General features: G+C 42.4%; 1 protein-coding gene across 3 annotated transcripts in view; it reads right to left on the reverse strand.

Annotated features, from left to right (window-relative positions):
- The window catches only part of LOC113159556 (disheveled-associated activator of morphogenesis 2-like), an 82,453-nt gene that overhangs the window by 8,279 nt on the left and 55,980 nt on the right, over positions 1-18,194 (reverse strand). For 2 of the 3 annotated variants that reach the window (XM_026356313.1, XM_026356312.1), the window contains exons 6-23: positions 14,338-14,671; positions 13,543-13,653; positions 13,204-13,307; positions 12,916-12,982; positions 12,656-12,773; positions 12,389-12,527; positions 10,508-10,566; positions 10,038-10,222; positions 9,231-9,533; positions 8,944-9,051; positions 7,432-7,461; positions 5,751-5,857; positions 4,688-4,772; positions 3,446-3,552; positions 2,583-2,671; positions 932-1,100; positions 431-538; positions 85-145 (exon numbers count right to left, since the gene is read on the reverse strand). In XM_026356313.1, coding sequence (XP_026212098.1) covers positions 85-145; positions 431-538; positions 932-1,100; positions 2,583-2,671; positions 3,446-3,552; positions 4,688-4,772; positions 5,751-5,857; positions 7,432-7,461; positions 8,944-9,051; positions 9,231-9,533; positions 10,038-10,222; positions 10,508-10,566; positions 12,389-12,527; positions 12,656-12,773; positions 12,916-12,982; positions 13,204-13,307; positions 13,543-13,653; positions 14,338-14,671 — 2,284 coding nt within the window. The remainder of the gene's footprint in view (positions 1-84; positions 146-430; positions 539-931; positions 1,101-2,582; positions 2,672-3,445; positions 3,553-4,687; positions 4,773-5,750; positions 5,858-7,431; positions 7,462-8,943; positions 9,052-9,230; positions 9,534-10,037; positions 10,223-10,507; positions 10,567-12,388; positions 12,528-12,655; positions 12,774-12,915; positions 12,983-13,203; positions 13,308-13,542; positions 13,654-14,337; positions 14,672-18,194) is intronic. The other variant, XM_026356314.1, reaches the window with a different exon arrangement.

Below are 18,194 nucleotides of genomic sequence, written 5' to 3' on the forward strand. Positions count from 1 at the left end.
GTCCATCTCTGCCCAGATCCAAAACATAATTACAGACAGGAGAAGAACCAGTGGGAGGGAACGTGACACAAACGCTTAACTCACCGCTTCGAGAGCCTTTAATCCGCTTTTGATATTGTGCACCTCTTTTTCCAACTCAGCCAAACTGTGAGAAAGAAAGAAAAAAAAAACAAATAAAAACACATATGGAAACTATCACTGTGTGCTGTTATTGTGATCTACTGCACTTCCCTAAAGGTTGTATTTGCAGGTACTGGCAGAAAATGCTGACCACATAGTAGTAGTTTTTAACCAAAGTAACAACTGCTGGCACACATTTAAAAACACGTGCACTTAGGACAGACTGTGTGCTCCTCACTGCTGTAATGAAGCTATGGTGAAAATCCCTCTACCCTTCAGTGATGCCTACGGGGAAATGTTGTGCACTCACTTGACTTTGGCTGCCTCCGGTACGCTGCCAATATCCTGCTGGATGTGCAGAGTGTCTGGGTAGTTCTTCTCAAAGATCATGATCAGGTAGTGCAACATGGTGATGTTTCTGTCAAATCACCAGCAAAGACAGTTTGGATTTTAACAAAAGTTAAAAGTTTTCTAGTCATCTAGAAAAGTCACACTGCTTACTTAGCACTGGAAATGGTTTGTGTCTTGATATTGTCTCTGTATACGAATGAAATAAAGATAGATAGATAGTGGGAGTACAAGAGGAGCATTCTAAACAAAGTCTGGACATTTATCTTTTAAAGACATTAGTAGAAAGAAAGTGAGAAGCTAGCACTGGAAATAGTAGGTCATGTTGATTCAGCAGGGTGTGCATGACATCAGTGTATTCACATACAACACGGAGACTGTGATGTATGATTTCTGTTGCATAACACATCTATCTGGGTTGTTAAGGACTAATCTATTGTCCAGAGTCCCCCCTCCGGGGCACCTGTCTATGCTGGATTTCGTGTCAGCGATCTTGTTGAGGCTGGAGATCTTGAAGCCATAAGCGTTGCCTCTCTGCCCCTTGTTCATGAAGTTGCCGAAGGCCAGCACCACCTCCAGGACCTGAGTCAGCCGCTTGCTCCGAACAACCTCCTTGGACGCATTCAGGATGGCTGGAGGAAGAGAGAGGACAGAGAGGGACAAGAAGCAGCTGGAGAGATCATATTGTTGGTGGATGATATGCGTGTGTGTCACTAAACCTTTCGTATTACATAACACACTGGCCTTTTTCCATTTCGTTCCATTCTGTTTCTCCACTCAGCCTCCATGGACACACAAGCAAACTGTACATGGCCCAGTGTTTCTCATCCCTCATTTTGAACATCCTTCACAATGATTGATCCATATTCCCCGCAACAACTGGGCAGCTCGATGGGGAAACCCATCAAACTCTTACACCCATCCATAAAACAGCAGGAGGAAGGGAATAGTCCAAACACAACCCCATGCTGTCCATTTCTTTCTCCCCTGAGATCAGACTTGTCTGGCAAAGTGCAGGTGGTTTCCTCTCTCCACTAAGAAACCGTCAGCGTGAATGTGAAAATCATTAACTCAATAACCATATTGTTATTGTTACAGTTCTGTCTGCTGTGATACAGCATGGGAACAATTCTTCTGGCTTCTGCTGACAATGTTCTGCTGCATGCAGAATGGCCTGGCTGCACCCTGCACCATCATCTGAAGCGCTTCCATTGAACGTGCTGGGTGGTCGAGAGAAACACAGGGTATATGACAAAGTAACGTCAATAATAAAAGGAGATGAGAACTCCATTATGGGCATCAGTGAACAGTGTGGTGTGTGAGTTGGATTCTGTCTTTAATCAATGCTAAAACTCACAGGACTGTGAGTGCTGCTGCTTTCTTTCCATTCCCGGCAGCCAGTAATCTAAGTCAGAATATAAATTTTATTTGATCTGACAAAAAAGCTGCAGCACACAAGGAGCTAAACCAGTCAGTCAACGCTCGCTGCAAATAAAACACTGCTGGCACAAATAATGTGGTGTGCTCATCAAAGCCCAGAGAAGGCATTTTAGGCCAGCAGAGAAGTGTCTTTCAAGTAGCTCTGGCTCGAACAGAGGCTGTAACAGCTCTCTCGTGACACACCCATGCGCACACATGTCCGCGGACCTCACTGGAAGCCTATTTCCCCCTCGGTCTTTGAAGTGAGCTGTTTACGAGGGAGGCTCTCCCCTCTCAACAAGGGCCAGCTTTCCAAAACAGCCTCCCTGGTAACCTGAAGGCTGGTTTACAGGAAAAAAAAAAAAGCCAATATACAGTACAGTTGGCCACTCGCTCCCACCATGCACGCGCACATACACACACACACACACACACACATACACACACTCGGGATTTCACAAGGCACTGTGAAAAGCACTGGCCAAAGTGTTCAAAGCTGATGACATGTTAAGTGTCTGAAACAATTTGTGTTGTGCTTCTGAGAGTTTAACTGTATGATTATAATACGTGCTAAAGCAGACGCAGCTCTAGAAATGTGTATATCTGCAGCTTCCGTGCTGCAACTGCTACACAGTCTCAATGAATTCAGTCAGTCTGCCTTGTGCTGAACGTTCTAGTTGTTTTTTTGCCCTTACCTTCGACTTTAGGCTTAGTTTCAGCAAGACGTTCTGCGAACTTCTTCTTAAAGAACAGAGCCTGCAGTCTCTGCTGGTAGTGGTCGATTCTGATGAGGAGAGTAAAGAAAAAAACACAACGCCCACAAGAAAGATGAAATTACATTTATCTCCACGGGAGTGTCAGTTCAAAGCTAGAAGTCACCCATTCGTACAAAACTCCCTCTCTCAGTTTTCACCGGCCTTTTCTCAGCTAATAGGTTCCCATCAAGTTGAAGAGTTGACAAATGGGAGAGTTAAACTTACCCAAAGGTTCAAGGCAGGTGGGAGTGGGAATTTCAAAGAGAGACCAGCGATATTAAAGGGTGGAAAAAGCTAAATCCTACATCCCACATGTATTCCTCTAACCAAAGGAGATGTGGTGAAAAGGAAAGAAAGCGGGCAGGGTAATATTTCATTAAAGAAATCAAAAGGTTTAATTATCTTGCACAAACAGTGCAGAGTCTGAGAAAGAATGCAGAAAGAAATGCACCGATTTAAAACCTCTCTGCTCTCTGATGTCATCGCAGTCCTCAAAGGGCAGCCACAGTTTGTTATCTCAGCTAAATGATAAATCACCCTGTTGGGTGATTGTTCTTGATCCCAGCTCTGCCTCACAGCTTCAAAGGCTTATTTCTTGTGGAGCAGACACTGTTTTTTTCAGTCATTTATGATTTTATCTGTGCTGGACTGGCAAACGTCGTGATTCCATATCAAACCTGCTGCCGTATATGATATCTGTTTAATTGTAGATAGTGTCTTACTCTTTCAGACATTCATTAACGGTAAAACTAACCAGCCATGCTAATTTAACATGTGTCATAAAACAATTCAAACATGCATACCTGCTCATTTCAAAGAGGAAGCGATCAGCTCGGGCCATGCGCTCCAGCTCATGTTTGTGCTCCTCCAACAGATCAACGTCACTTTTCTCTGGGACAAACTTCAGCAGCTGCAATGATGCAAGTACAGTGTTAATTCAAATAAAATAACACTATGGCCTTAAGTCTGTCTTAGAACAACAACCAGTTTTCTGAACGAACTCTGAAATACACTGGCCATCTAAAAAAAAGTCACTATCTTGATTTCACTAAGCAAGTAAATAGGAGTCTCCCATTGGATAATTATTGCATGGATGATTATGTTTCAGCTGGCAACAAGCGGTTGTTGAAAATATGTTAATCTGTTTCAGAAGGGTCAAATTATAGGCATGTATCAAGCAAAGAAAACAGGAGATTGATGAAACTACTAAAACTGGGTAAAGTACTGTCCAATAGAAGTAGGTTGTGTGGTCTGATGAGTCCAGATTTACACTGTTTCAGAGTGATAGAGAAAAGAGGCGGGTGAAGTGATGCACCCATCGTGCCTAGTGTCTACTGTACAAGCCTGTGGGGGCAGTGCTATGATCTGGGGTTGCTGCAGTTGGTCAGGTCTAGGTTCACCAACGGTATGTGTCCAAAGAATGAGGTCAGCTGACTACATGAATATACTGAATGACCAGGTTATTACATCAATGGATCTTTTCTCTCTGATAGTACAGACATATTCCAAGAGGACAATGTCAGGATTCATCAGGCTCTAATTGTGAAAGAGTGGTTCAGGGAGCATGACACATCATTTTCACACATGGATTGGAAACCACAGGGTTCAGACCTTAACCCAATGAACAAGAGTAATGACTACAGTAAGTAAGACCTCCTTTGATGTGTATTTGGACATTTGGCTATTGTCCAAAGACAGACTATTTGTTTTTGTAATGTTTTTTTACATATTCTCTGTAGCTGTAATATTTGACCATCTGTCTAAAGCTCTTAAAATAAGTTAAGAAGTCAAATTCTCAATAAAAATTTCAGTTTTGGTGTTTCTACTGTCTTGTCAGAAGAAGCTGGAATATACTGTATAGCATTCCTTTGTCTGGGTCATGCACATTACAAAAACATTTTGAACACTGAAATACTCGTTTTCTTGCACTGTTAATCAAATCTTTTCACGCTGTCTTCACCTACGCAACCGGTCATAATAATCTTGAAGAGCTCTGCTGCTGCCCGGCTGTCTTATGCGATCATTCGTCAAGCACTGAACTTTACCTGCTCCAGCATATCTTTGGCTAGCTCTTCTCTCTCATCCATCTCGAGGATCGCCCTCTTGATCTCTTCATTGCTCATTTTTAGCCTGCAGACGACAGACAGTGTTCATAGAACGATGTTCACATCCCATTATTTCATTAAATGTAATAAATTGTAATATTAAAAATAAGCAACTGGGACTGGGCTGATATTTATATTCTAAATAGCAGTCTGGACCAGTATCTGTGCCCCGGGAGCACTGCCAGCTGTTTTCAGTGAATCTGATCAGTGGTAAGTGTGCCGGGTTGTGATCAATAACAGCATTGTTAGTCTGTGCATCAAAGCATAACTGGCCAACTGCTGACCCCATTTGGGCCTGGTTTGTACCCTTGGGGCATACGCTATTGACACAAAAGTGAGGTCAGGGACCATGCTGCAGTAGTGTCAGACACAGAAGGGTCTCAGGAAGCCTGTTTATTGATTTTTACAGAGGTGGGGGTTAGGATTCAAATGCTCTAGAGAGCTTTGGATCACTGCAGTGGAGACATACAAATGGTAACCATATTTTCGGGTGAATTTTAAATGATGACAATTGATTTCTATTCAGAAACAGTGGGATTCCAAGTCCCTCAGGGAGGGGCTTAGTTTTAAGTGTCTTGATTGATTTTGTATGGCTTCATGCAGAAACTGACAATACTTAAAAACAGACGAAAGACTGATCTAAAACTGAAAACTACTTCCAGAGAAGCATCCTCTCCTGGGTAAAGAGTTCTGTCGGTCACATGACTAAAGGGCCTAAAGCTGCTTCCTTTCAAAAAAAGCATAGATTGTAATTCAATTACGCTGACAGATGTTCTCATGTGTCCATTAAAAGCACATTTCCTGTACCACACATGAGAAACACCTGCCTCGAAGCAGCTTCACATTGAGTTACAACACTAACCCTCGACCCCGACACCGCAGCATCACTTATTTTACAAGAACCTGGGCTCAGGGTGTCTCTTTAGAGTCATGATCTAATTAACAGATGATAACCAGGTTACTGATGGTACAATGTGGCATAATTCGTGCCTGGGCCACGTACTTTGAAAGCAGGATGACACAGTTCTGTGCACGTCTACCATCGATAACCGACAGCTCTTTGACCTTCCGCGTGCTGACATATAAGTCATCCATGGAGCCCGTCTCTTTCTGCAGAAAGAGAAAAACAGAGAAACACATTAACTTTGCAACGTAACCTCGTTTATGTGCTCATAAAATGCAAAGCTTGCAAACGTCTCCTCTTCACATCTGTTTGACATCTTTATCTCACCGAGAGACGACACGACCCCTTCTAAGGATTTAACAATGTGTTAATTTGGAGCAGATTAAAAATAAAGTCAGAAGAACAAAAGCCAGTCGTAACAGTTCGATCACTGCCGCTATCAAGTGCAGACTAAAAGGTTGCATTCCATCCAAATACTTCAGCTGGCCTCAGGTCAGATTCCCTGACCTGATTTTGCAGTCACTGACTCTCAGTCAGACTGTCAAGCATCATGGATCAGTTCACTAAAAGAAAAAAAAAGCTATAAAGCCTGAGCTGAACTGTGAAAACATGTCAAAAAAGCAGTGGAAATTTTAAAAAAATCTAAAAATTCAAGACAGGATGAGCAGAAAATCGAAAGCAGGTTTTGTAAGAGGAGTTTTTTTTTGGTGAGTCACCACTGCAAACACAATGCAGACAGGCCTATAAACCTCCGAGAGGAACAGGAAACATTGTCCAAAAAACGTGGGTCAGGCCACTTAGATATTTTTATAAGCTTCACACAAATGTTGTATTAAAAATCCACAAGGACAAAGAATGAGCGTCTGTGACAACCGGTCAGGAATACGCATGTTAAACACATTCTATTTAGGGTCTGTGCTGGTTTCCTGCTTGCCAGAAAATGTCCTTTTTGAGGTTAGCTGGTTATGACGTATGTAAAACAGATGTGGCTTGTAAAGAAAACTGTCGTTTTTCAATGCCCGGGTTGGCGGCAGCGGACAGAGGTTGGCACTGGGTTAAGGGGACAACTCCCATTCGCTGAGCCGGCCAAAACCTCGTCTACCCACGCGTTGGAGGCACCTTTGCCAGCGTGTGTACAGCGTGTGCGCCCAGCCTCATGTAACTATCCTCTTCGTGTTCAGTTTTTAATAACGTTATTAAGTGATGTGATGTTTTGCTCTTGACTGTGAAAGCTTTAACACACTGGTGGCTGCATTTAGACTGGTTCATTTTGTGATGATGAATTATGACAATCAATGCAATGAAAGACGATGCGGGTAACCAACACAATAACTTGTATTAAAGCGGGTTATGAGTAATAAGGCAATGATGATTAAGATTAATGCTGCAATTACATTTGGGCATTCTGAACCTCCATGAGGAAAAAACAGCTATGCACCTCTTTTCACCTGCTGCATACTATACACTGCTCATTTATTGTGAACATTATCCTGCAATACATTATTTTTAATTTAATTTAATAACACAGTGATGGTGTTATTCCTTTAGACAGCAACATTAGCATTCATTTACAGTCGTGTTTCAGCTTCCGTACAAGCAATCAAAGTTCTTCTCATGTCAATCTTTTTATTAATATTATTGTTCTGCCACACTATATAACTTCTGATACCAAAACAACCACTGTCTGGCTGCGGCATTGCAGAGTTTAAGGTGATAGAGCAATAAGGTTAGGTCACCGTGAGGGCGAATAAAAAAAGATGCTGAAAGAAGTTTAACTCACCTGTTTGAAGGATTGGTTAGTGAGCAGGTCCTGACCAGGCAGTCGCAGAGCGCAGAGAGACACACACACAAAAAATTGAAAACACATGCAAAGATTAGCACTTCAAGCAGAAAAAAAGTGGTGGCAAAGAACTACAACTATGCACACTACAAGCTGAAGCTGGGAAACCCAGTGTGAGGAAGACAAGGATCATCTACTGTCCAAAGTCGTCAGGGGCTCATGAAATCTATCCTGAAAATCAAAATTTGCTCAGTTTTGCATTGATGGACAAGAAGTTTTTAAACTCTGATCCACTTTGGTTTATGTGCTTTTTATAATAATCCAGACTATTGTGCTCTTTTGATTGCATCTACATCTGTCTTGACGTAGAAAAACAAGAACATGAAAAATGAGTGTGGTAACTAATCCTGCAGAGGTCAGATGTAAACAGAAAACTGGTGACGAGCTAAAAAAAAGGCAGCTATGCCCTGTACAGTAAAAACACTGCATTGAATTGAATCTTGCTCTTGCCAAATGGAACTGAGCTGTCAAAGCCAGGAAGATACTGAGGTTTTTTTTTTTATTTTTTTATGTGCGTCTATCCATAGAGGTCTGCATTTAACCGTTGGCCTGTGCCAATGAAAACCTGCTCTGTATAAATAAATACCCACAGTAAATCACTGTCAGCAGCTGCCTCGAAAAACCCATCACTCTTTAATAAAGTCTGCAAAGAGAAGTTGTGCTTTTAGCAGCCAGAGTGCTTTTAAGCAAGGCAGTAAAATGCATTATGCAGCAATACAACAGTGATGAAGCCTCGGAAGACATTACTTATTGCTCATCCATTGAGCTTTGTCTTTAAACAGGATTACCAGAAACTAATTAGAGCATATTAACATCCCACTTTAACTCATTTGAGGTAGTAAAATCTATCAGTTTAGGCAATGGCACCCAATATTATCACATGGCAAGTGGTGTGTAATTAGTTTGTAGCACAGAGGGAAGTAATTGCTATGTACAGTATGGTATTGCCCTGAAGGCGTACATACTGTAATTATCCTATTAGTTAGTCCCTGCTTTAACATAATTTAGTGAATTGACCGTATCATGACTCCTCGTGACTTCAGCAATCGTGACCGTTCCCCCCCCCCCCTCTGTGTTTTGTTGATCCATGAGCCCGTGAAGACCCGAGTCAGCTCGCCAGTTCTCACACAAATGCAGCTCTGCAGCTACAGTACACAGCCAAAGCTTGAGCTTTGTGGCATCTTTACAATATGGCGTTCAGTGGTGAACAGCTGCTCGTGTTAGGTCTGTCAGGATTCGTCATCACACCCACCAATACACACACACACTCTCACACTCTCACACAGGAATGAAGGTAAAATACATCAAACATCAAATGCGACTAACAGTTATTCAACAGTCACATAATGCATCTCTGTTTCTATATGTTGATGCTCCAGATCTAACATGCATACAGACATTATTACAACTATATCCCACAATGCCGTATTCTACTCGCAAACAAATCCAAACCTGCTGTCTCTGATAGGCGGAGAACATCTTCTCTATGTCCTTAAGGTCAAGAATCTTGAAAGCTCTGAGGTCATCAATGTCATTCCAGATGGTGCCATTGATATCATTCTGGACACAGGGGAATAACATTTAAACATTGATTAATGCTGTGGGTACCATCAAAGGTACGCTCTCATTCTGTTAGCTAAAATACATCTTACTGCACAATACACCTGCTGTTATAATTTAAGACCTGTAGAGTCATTTAACTCTGATGTTAACTCATGGAAATGTCATTTTTGTCCCACCTCTCTCAGTTTGGCCCAGTTGAAGGACTTCAGCGGATGAGAAGGCTGAGGGATGGACTTGGACCTCATGGTGGTCGCTGTGTTGAAAGAACAGGGAACAGGAGGAGGCGGGGCTCCGAAAATAGGAGGTGCCCCAGGTGGAGGAGGCGGGGCTCCGGGCGGTGGGGGAGGTGGTGGAGGAGGCGGGCAGCTGAATGGTAGCGGAGGTGGTGGCGGAGGGAAGCCACCCATCATAGGCGGTGGAGGTGCAGCCATGGGTGCACCAGGAGGTGGAGGAGGAGGTGGGAAAGACGCACTGCCACCCTACAGGAGTGATAACAGACATACAAAGATAAAGTTATTAGAGGTTCATCAAGTTTAGAGCTTATTCTCAGTTTAAAATATCATTATATAGCATTGGTGAGGCAGATGTTTTTGTCAAAAACACATTTACCCCTCCAAAATACAGCTACTAAAAGATACTAAAGCTACGGTTAAGCTACAATATCTCTACCATGATTAAAAGACAGCCTTGAAGCTGATGGAAAAGCAATATGTTTCTTCTACTAGGCCAAATACCTCTTCAACCAATCTCTGCTGGGAATGAACTATGATAATATTAATACTAAAATTAATTTTCATTGCAGTAGGAAATCTACAAAAAGTGACCTTAAATTGGATCACGACCTTTGAGTGTTATACCGGTAAACAGTAGAAAAGTGGGAAATGAAACTCAGCTACAATGTCATATAATAATAATTATATAATTACTAATGAGCATCTCAGTACTGTATGTCATGTCACCAAGCGTATAAAGGCAGTGCTCACAGCTATGTCATTTATGCGTGTTGAAAGGTCCAGGACTTGTTCCCTGGCTGAGCGCAGCTCCACACCCTCACGCTGCAGCTTGTCCTTCATCTTATTCAAGGTCTTCATCATCTCCTCCTTTTCGTGGGTCTTGGTTTCACACTCCCGCTCCTTTCTCTCTAGTTTAGCAAGCAGCTCTGCGTGATCTGAAAAGACGCAGTGGGATAGAAATGTGATCATATGATGGAGATTCACAAAATAATAATAATAATAATAATAATAATAATAATAATAATAATAATAATAATAATAATAATAATAATAATAATAATAATAATAATAATAATATATGAACAGGAAGTGCAGCAGAGAAACACATTGTGATTTCTAAACAACTATATTATATTCATGTAGATTACACACATGATGCACTTGATGCATTTTCTCTTTGAACCTGTAGAGTGCAGTGTGTCAAACTGAGCTCACTGTACCTTTCCTGAACTTCTCTGCCTGGTCTCGCCACTGCTTCACCTCGTTCTCATTCACCAACCTGTGAAGCAGGCAGACAAAAATAAGCACCGACACAGAAATAAGCAAAGACAAACGGGGCAAAGCATTGCACAAAATGCTTGCACATGAGTTCACTGCAGTCCAACCAAGTCGAGCCTCTACATGTGAAAGAAATTTAATTATTTGAAGGGAAATTCATTGATCATTGACAGTAATTCTGTGTTTTTCTGTCAGGGATTCAGATTCATTACTAGGGCTGACTGGGTGGATGCAGATTGCTCTTTTAAGCTGCACATTATAACATTAGTGCAAAAATAAATCCTGCTGTGCTGAAATCAATATATTCAGAGTTATGAATTCTGGCACTTAGGTCGACAAGAGGCGTGAAGTTATTAGTGTTCTTGATAATGGATCATTAAATGGAATGTTTGGAGAAATTACTCTAAATTAATGAAGACTGGAAAGTGAAACCTTGAACATCGGTGGTAGCCGCAGCTACAGTTGAGGAATAGAGATGATTTTAACATGAAAAGGAGAAGGACAGAACAGGTATAAGGACACAGCTTAGGTACGACTGCCAGCAAGGATAAAGTAACTACACCGTGGCAATTCACACGTAAAGGAAAGCCACAAGAGAATCTAGAAGCAAATTGGTCATTACTCAGATTTCAGTCTTCTAAGTGCTTGCATTAGTGACAGTGCTGACTGAACTTGCTTCCAAATTTCACACTAATTACAGGTCAGGCAACTTTCTGTGGATCCAACTCATTAAAAAAGGACAATCACTTAATACTTGACTTGTCTAATAAATATCTTTACACAGCTGTAGGTGGAAAACGTGTGATTTGTACAGGGGTGCTGGGCCAGGCACGTGTGTGAGTAGTCAGAGTCGTCATAGTGACTGCAGATTATTATTTTTTTCACTGGTGAGACTAAACACAATCATTACCAACCTGGAGCTCACTTTAGGATTAACTAAACCGAGGAGTGAGGAAGAGAGAGGACATCATGAAAGAAAAGATCGGCGGCACGTCTTAAAGAGAAACTGAGGTCAACTGGCGGCAGAAATAAACGTTAAATTTAGTGTATGGACAACAGTGCAGCACCTACACTCAGCAGCTCGCATGTCTAAAATGGTGCCTCTGATGACATACTGCATGCATAACATCAACTTCCAAGTCATAGTACTCTGTTTTTCTTCTTCTCTCCATTGTCTCCTGCATGAATCCAAGTTACTGCCTCGCTGCACCTAAGCATGGCTGACTTGGCCAGACTGCGTAGCTTAACGCGATTACAGCTATTTCCTTTTGATCTCTGGCTTCCTCTTTTATGCCAATTCACGCTTGGAGCGTGGCATCCTCCAATTCTGCCCCCGGAACCCCTGCTGCCATGTTCACTTCACATCACCTTCCTGTGCAATCTCATTCTCCACTATCCATCACAGGCACAATAGCTCAACATGAGAGTGTGAAAACAAGTCTTACTACAGATGCAATGGTTTACTGTAAATGTTTCCTGATGTTAATATCTCATGATATTCCACTGATTCTCTTGCCTGCCAGCCAAGCCTGTCTTTGATCTTAGAAGCGATGCTGACTGGATGCATTAACCACAAGAGAGCATGTGCGCACATTCAGATGATAAGGAAAAGCTTTTAAAAACGCATGAAGACATCACTGCAGTCAGTGTAAATACACGTGCACTAAGTGTGTCTTATATTGTAATGTTCGCCTGGAATCTCCACTTATTATAGAGAAGTGCAAGAAAATGTTGTATAGGCATGTGACACATATGGATAAAACCACATACATATACATATATAATCATATATATCATCACTGTGTCTCCTCTGACTCACTTACATTCGAATGATGTTTTTAACATTGAAGTTGTCGAGAGGAGCGACGTCTGGGTCCTCGCCCTTGTCGTCCTGTAGGACTATCTGCTGGAGGATCCTGTCTAAAAGCTGCCAGTGCTGCAGGCTGCCGCCGCCACGCTTGTCTAGATTTGAAAGTCAGAGACAGAGATATTAACGTTTCCCAAAAGCCGGGCTATGATGCAGAGTAGACTCCAGTGTGAATACTTTTTGGACCTTAGATACAGAAATCAGCTTGTAAGCAGCTACTCACAGGGCATCTGCAGGCTATGTTGAAGGATGGAGAGGAGGTGGGGGTAGGAATCTGTGTGGCTCAGCTTCTTCTTGATCAACTCAAACATGGCACCGGCACTCTTAGTGTCTATGTGGGACTATGAAGAAAAAGATAACTACTATTAAAGACCGACAATTGCTCTGCTTGACTTCTGACAAATTTGGGCCACAGTAGTAGAACAGTCCCTGATTTCAGAATTTGACAACAAAATAGACTCAGGCTGATGGTGCATTGCTCACCATATCAAATCTTTTGGCCAGCTCCGAGTCATCCTCATTCCGCACCATCTCAAAGAAGTCTAAATGCCTGGAGAGAGAAAAACAGAGTGAGGTTCAATTACTTAAAGCACCTTTTGAGAGCTTTTCATCTTAATACCTTCATCATAATAATGTTTCCCGGTTTAAGGAATTGTGTCAAACTGAAAAGTGCTGCTAGGGTTACTGGGCTTTAAGGTTTAAAAATAAAACTATGAAAACAGATGATTTTCTATTTGCTATTATTATTGTTATTATTAATATAACACTCACCTATCCAGAGTGGCGTTTTCATGCTCCCGAAGCTTGTCGATGACCGGCTGGATGCCCAACATCAGGAACTCATACCTGAGGTGGAGGCGGAACTCCAGGTTGTCCTGGAAATATAGATAAGTAGTACTAAGTACATACTGAATTTCCCAGTGCTGAACCTTTACGTTCAAAAATATTTAACCTTTTAACTAACTAGCAAAATGGCTCATACTACTACTCAAAAAATATAACTTCTTTTCCCATTAGATTGAGTATTATGCATGTTTTTTCTAGTGTATTGTGTGTTTTATAGTGTGTTTTATAGTGTGTTTTATAGTGTGTATGAGTGTTTGTGCTGACCTCCCCAGCTCCAGCATTGAGCACAGCATTGATGAAGGACATGATGGCCGTCTTCAAGTTGACCTCGTCTCTGTAGCGGCCTGTACTCCTATCCAGCTCATTTAGCAGTGTCTAGATGGTCAGGACAGAGGGAAGAGTTAGTCTGCATGTTTTACAGTATGATGGCTTAATTGTCGAATCATAACAAGGTTAGAGACAAAGAAATGTGTCACGTCTGGATTTATCAAAACTAGAATTGTAGTGACACAACATTAAAAGGAGACTAAGAATAACACAGGGTCACTCTTCTAACTTCTCACACCCCTTGCTCTCTCTTACACTTACCCCCAACATATTTTATCAGCTTAATCATAACTCAAACCAACATTAGAAGGCCTCGTAAGTTCTGAATCACTCAGGTCCTGTGGTGTTAACTTAGTCCGAAGTGGCATGATTTACCACGTGCCCCGGGGGATGTGTGAGATGTGGCTTGTTGACTCAGTCCTGCTAGTCACTACATCACAATTCATGCCCTGACCTCCATGACTCTGGCATTCCTCACCTGCCTTTAATATGGCCTGTGTGTTGACTTAACCTGAGGCCAACAGTCGAAGGCACTGTGGCACGAGTCTCCAACTTATCAAAATGACCACAGCTTGATTTACTGAGCATTATTCTGAATTAATTGTTCTTCCCTTTCCCATACTCCTACTCTGCCTCATGTGTGCAGAAAAGGTTCTGGAAGGGTCAGGCAGGACCCACACTTAAAGGAGCTGTTATCATCTCTATTACAAAGATCATTAAAGTTTCCCTCACCTGGAAGCGAGTCCTCTCAGCTGCATATTTCTGGTAGTGTGCCATGGCCTGCAGCACCTTCTTGTGTCCGTCGGGCACCAAGCACACCGCCCCCAGAATCTCCAGCACTGCCACTTTCGTCTTGATGTTCTCCGTCCGCAGGCTCTGTGAGATGGTGTTAATGCTCTGTGGATGGGCCAAGACGTGAGCGCGGCCCTGCGAGTTGTTCATCAGGGCCTTGATACAGCCGATAACGGAGGTGTGGACGCGGCTCTCCGACGTCTCGTAGTCCATGCTGCGCAGGAAGTTGAGCAGGCAGGTGAGGCCATCCAGCTCAATGAATCGCGTGACGAACCTGATGGACACAAACAGGACAAGGAGGACAGATTTAGACAAGTATTATACTGTAGCTGGAAGTGAAACAGTGGACAGTTATTAGGAGTTAATGGAAATGGAATTTAAAGTGCAAACACTGGTGCAGTTAGTCACAAAGCAAATGTCCTGTAGTACGTATTTACACAAACATATGCTAGTGTTGCCCTGAAGGTTATCACCTGTCAACCACTGTGTTTCCTCTGTATGTATTCAGATTAAACCACAACAAAACCACATTAGGTTTGCAGGTCTTTGCTCATTAAGCAAAATATGAAATGAAATGTTTAACCAGTCTGGATGTTTGGCTGCTGTCTTATTTTACTGGTTTGATGATAAAGCACAGATCTACAATAAGGTTCTTTTTTTTTTTTTTTAAATCATATGAAGTTTGAAAACAGGAGTAAGACATAATTAGGACAGTGAACACAGGTTAGGGTCATCAGATTGTCCACCCCTACATTCAGGTCCATGAACACAATTGAAAACAATCTAATATCTGTCGAGATGCGGTAAGCAACATGACCATTATAAAATAATAATAACATTTATTTATAGAGCACTTTTCTAAACATATGTTACAAAGCACTTAACTAGACTGACAGAGCAGAAATTCCATCTATAGAGCCAGCGTAGCAGAAAGAGGCTGAGGTATCTTGACTTTTAGTCCCTAGAATGGCTCCAACACCATAAACACTGTTTTCTACAATTCCCATAACCTGTGTTTTTGTTAGATCCTCCCTACATGGTAAATCCCTGCATTTTCCAAAGTTCATAACACAGGCGTGGTTAATGCTGACGACATCTCCATCACATCATGGAGGGTTATTTTCTTAGGTCGGAAGAAGCTCAGCCTGAACCGCAGTTTCACATGCTGAGTATGTATTCCCCACGATGAGGAAACAGACTTTAAAATGGACAGTTGGTTCCTTTAATACATTACTCACCCTCACTCCCGCTCAGCACCAATTTAGCCATTTGGTTCATGTTAGTTTAATGATTGAACTCATATCTACAGTATATAAGTGCCACCAAAACGTCTTTATACATTAAAACATCACACTCCAAGAGTATCCAGGTTCCTGCTGACAACCCTCATTAGCTGAACTAATTAGAAAGCAGTGAGTCATCAACCTCTCTGGGAGAGGAGCATGTAAACACTGAGGGATATGACATCCAGTAAACACAGCGTGGGCTGCGTTGTAAATGACCTTCCCACTCACTAAGATTCCTGATAAATTATTTCAAACAAACGAGGGCTTGTGAGAAGGAGAGGAAGAGGTGCAGAGAGGAGAGGCGGGACACGAGGGGCAAACGGAGGAAGAGGAAAGAAGGATGGAGTTAGAAGGTGAAAGGAATGGTGTGGTGTGAGGGGCACGGTGTGAGAGTGGAGATTTATTGCAACTCATTGTAACAGATCCATTGTTTTGACGTCAAAAGTTCCACCTCCCTCTATTGCCAACAGGAAAAAAAAAAACATTATGCAAAACTGTAAATCATCCAGTTATTATCCTGTATTTATTCTCCTACACAAACAACCAACCTGCAATTTCCAGAAGATGTACATGCATAAATACACACGCATGGACTTTACATGGCATGACCAGAAGATCTCTCAGAGGCAGAGACTAACACAATCCTCTTATCTCCAGCAGAGTCTGAACGGACAACTGTCTTTGACAACACACACACACACACACACACACACACACATTCAGCAAATAAGCTTCTTGTTGTACCCATCAAGAAGTTCCCCATCTTATATGAGTGACAAGTCTTTGGCCCAGAGAGCCGTATGAAGCACGGGGCCACCTCAGAGGGACAGAGCTTCCATACTCGAGGAGAAATTAAGCTGAACATCCTTGTGATGAATGTATGGAAAGCTGCGGGTGAGAGATGTTGTTCTTGGAGTCTGGCTTCAAAAGCGGTGGACTGGATTCAAGGCTTCGCTCTGCTGGTTTGCCGTCAGCTTGCCAGAAACATGTACGCACGTGCGCGAATGCGCCCTGTGCTTCCACAACCGGTCGCACGTGAGCGTGCTTATACAGAGGGAGTGGACAGATGGACGGACGCATGCGGGCAAAAGATTCATGCAAACATACTCGCATGACTCCGTAAAGGACGTTCAACAGTGACTAATCCTTTGTACTGTTAACAAAACCTAGTAAGCTGACTTCCGACTATTCCCCCTCATACTCCCCGTTGCTTTCATTTTCTCTCTCATGACTCAATGGATCCTATTTGACTTTAGAGTCTCCTCTAGTCGCCTCCCATCCGCTGACATTCACATTCAGCCGAGTAGCGTGAGCATGCTCCTCTTTTCTTTTTGGAACAACCGCTGCATACTTGAAAACCCACCAGGGTTGCGTTCAAGACAGCGAGTGCTTGACAACTGCTGCATACGATATGAGGCAGAGCTGAACAATACCGAGGCCAAGACAACCTACACACACACACAAACACACACACACTCTCTAAGTGGTTCAGACAGACAAAAGAAAGAAGCGAGGAATATAACTTGGAACGGGATGAGACTAAACAAATGTGACAGTAGAGTTAAAAAAATGGCTGCAGAGGGATAAGTGAGGGCCAAGGGTGGGAAAAGGTAATGTTAGGTTAGCTGCAGACTGAAATTTAAGAAAACAGATATTTGCCTTTATATGTTATTAAATGATTACCAGTGTTGTGAGTGCGTCGTCTTTAAAAACCACTGAGGGTCATGTCATTTCCATTGATCTAAAAAGCGTAAAAACCCCTCAACCAAAGGGAGACAGCATTCTAAATGAGCAGGACGGTGTGGAAAACTAATCCCCCTGCTCAATGTTTAATTCAGAACTTTGGATTTTTGGGGGTTTTAACTACAGTACACAGACAAAAAAAAAACACATTCTGCCTTTTTCAACTATGGTTGACCTCTGTATGGCAGTGAGTCTGTCAAGAGTTCACTCTTACCTCAAAGCCCAAACACAAACTTAGAAGTTCAACAAGTCAACACACACAAACACAAACACACACACACACACACACACACACACACACACACACACACACACTCAAGTTATCATGAGCTCTCTACCTCTCCTCTATCCTTTATTTAAGCAACACATTCACACGCACACTTAACATCTCCTTCAACCAACCACTCACATACCACCAGGGACAGGGACAGGGACAGGGACACACACACACACACACACACACACACACACACACACACGTCTTGTGTGGGTTATAATATGGACCATGGATCCAGAGGTTCTTCTGAAGTCCTGATTAAAACGAGCTGAGGTGTCTGCAACGTTTGTAAGAGAGGTCATACGATATCACTACAGTTTCCACTCAGAAGAAAGAAATTTGACTCGATGTGAGGCAGTGCAAACAACTGTGGAAAACTAGGGGCTGAACAAAGGTGCACATAAAGCTGCCACACACACACGTATATTATTGTCACAATAAAATCCCTGGCCACAGTGCACATCTGTGATGTGTATAGTATATGATGGTAC

The sequence above is a fragment of the Anabas testudineus genome, chromosome 12 (assembly GCF_900324465.2).
Source record: "Anabas testudineus chromosome 12, fAnaTes1.2, whole genome shotgun sequence".
NCBI lineage: Eukaryota > Metazoa > Chordata > Actinopteri > Anabantiformes > Anabantidae > Anabas > Anabas testudineus.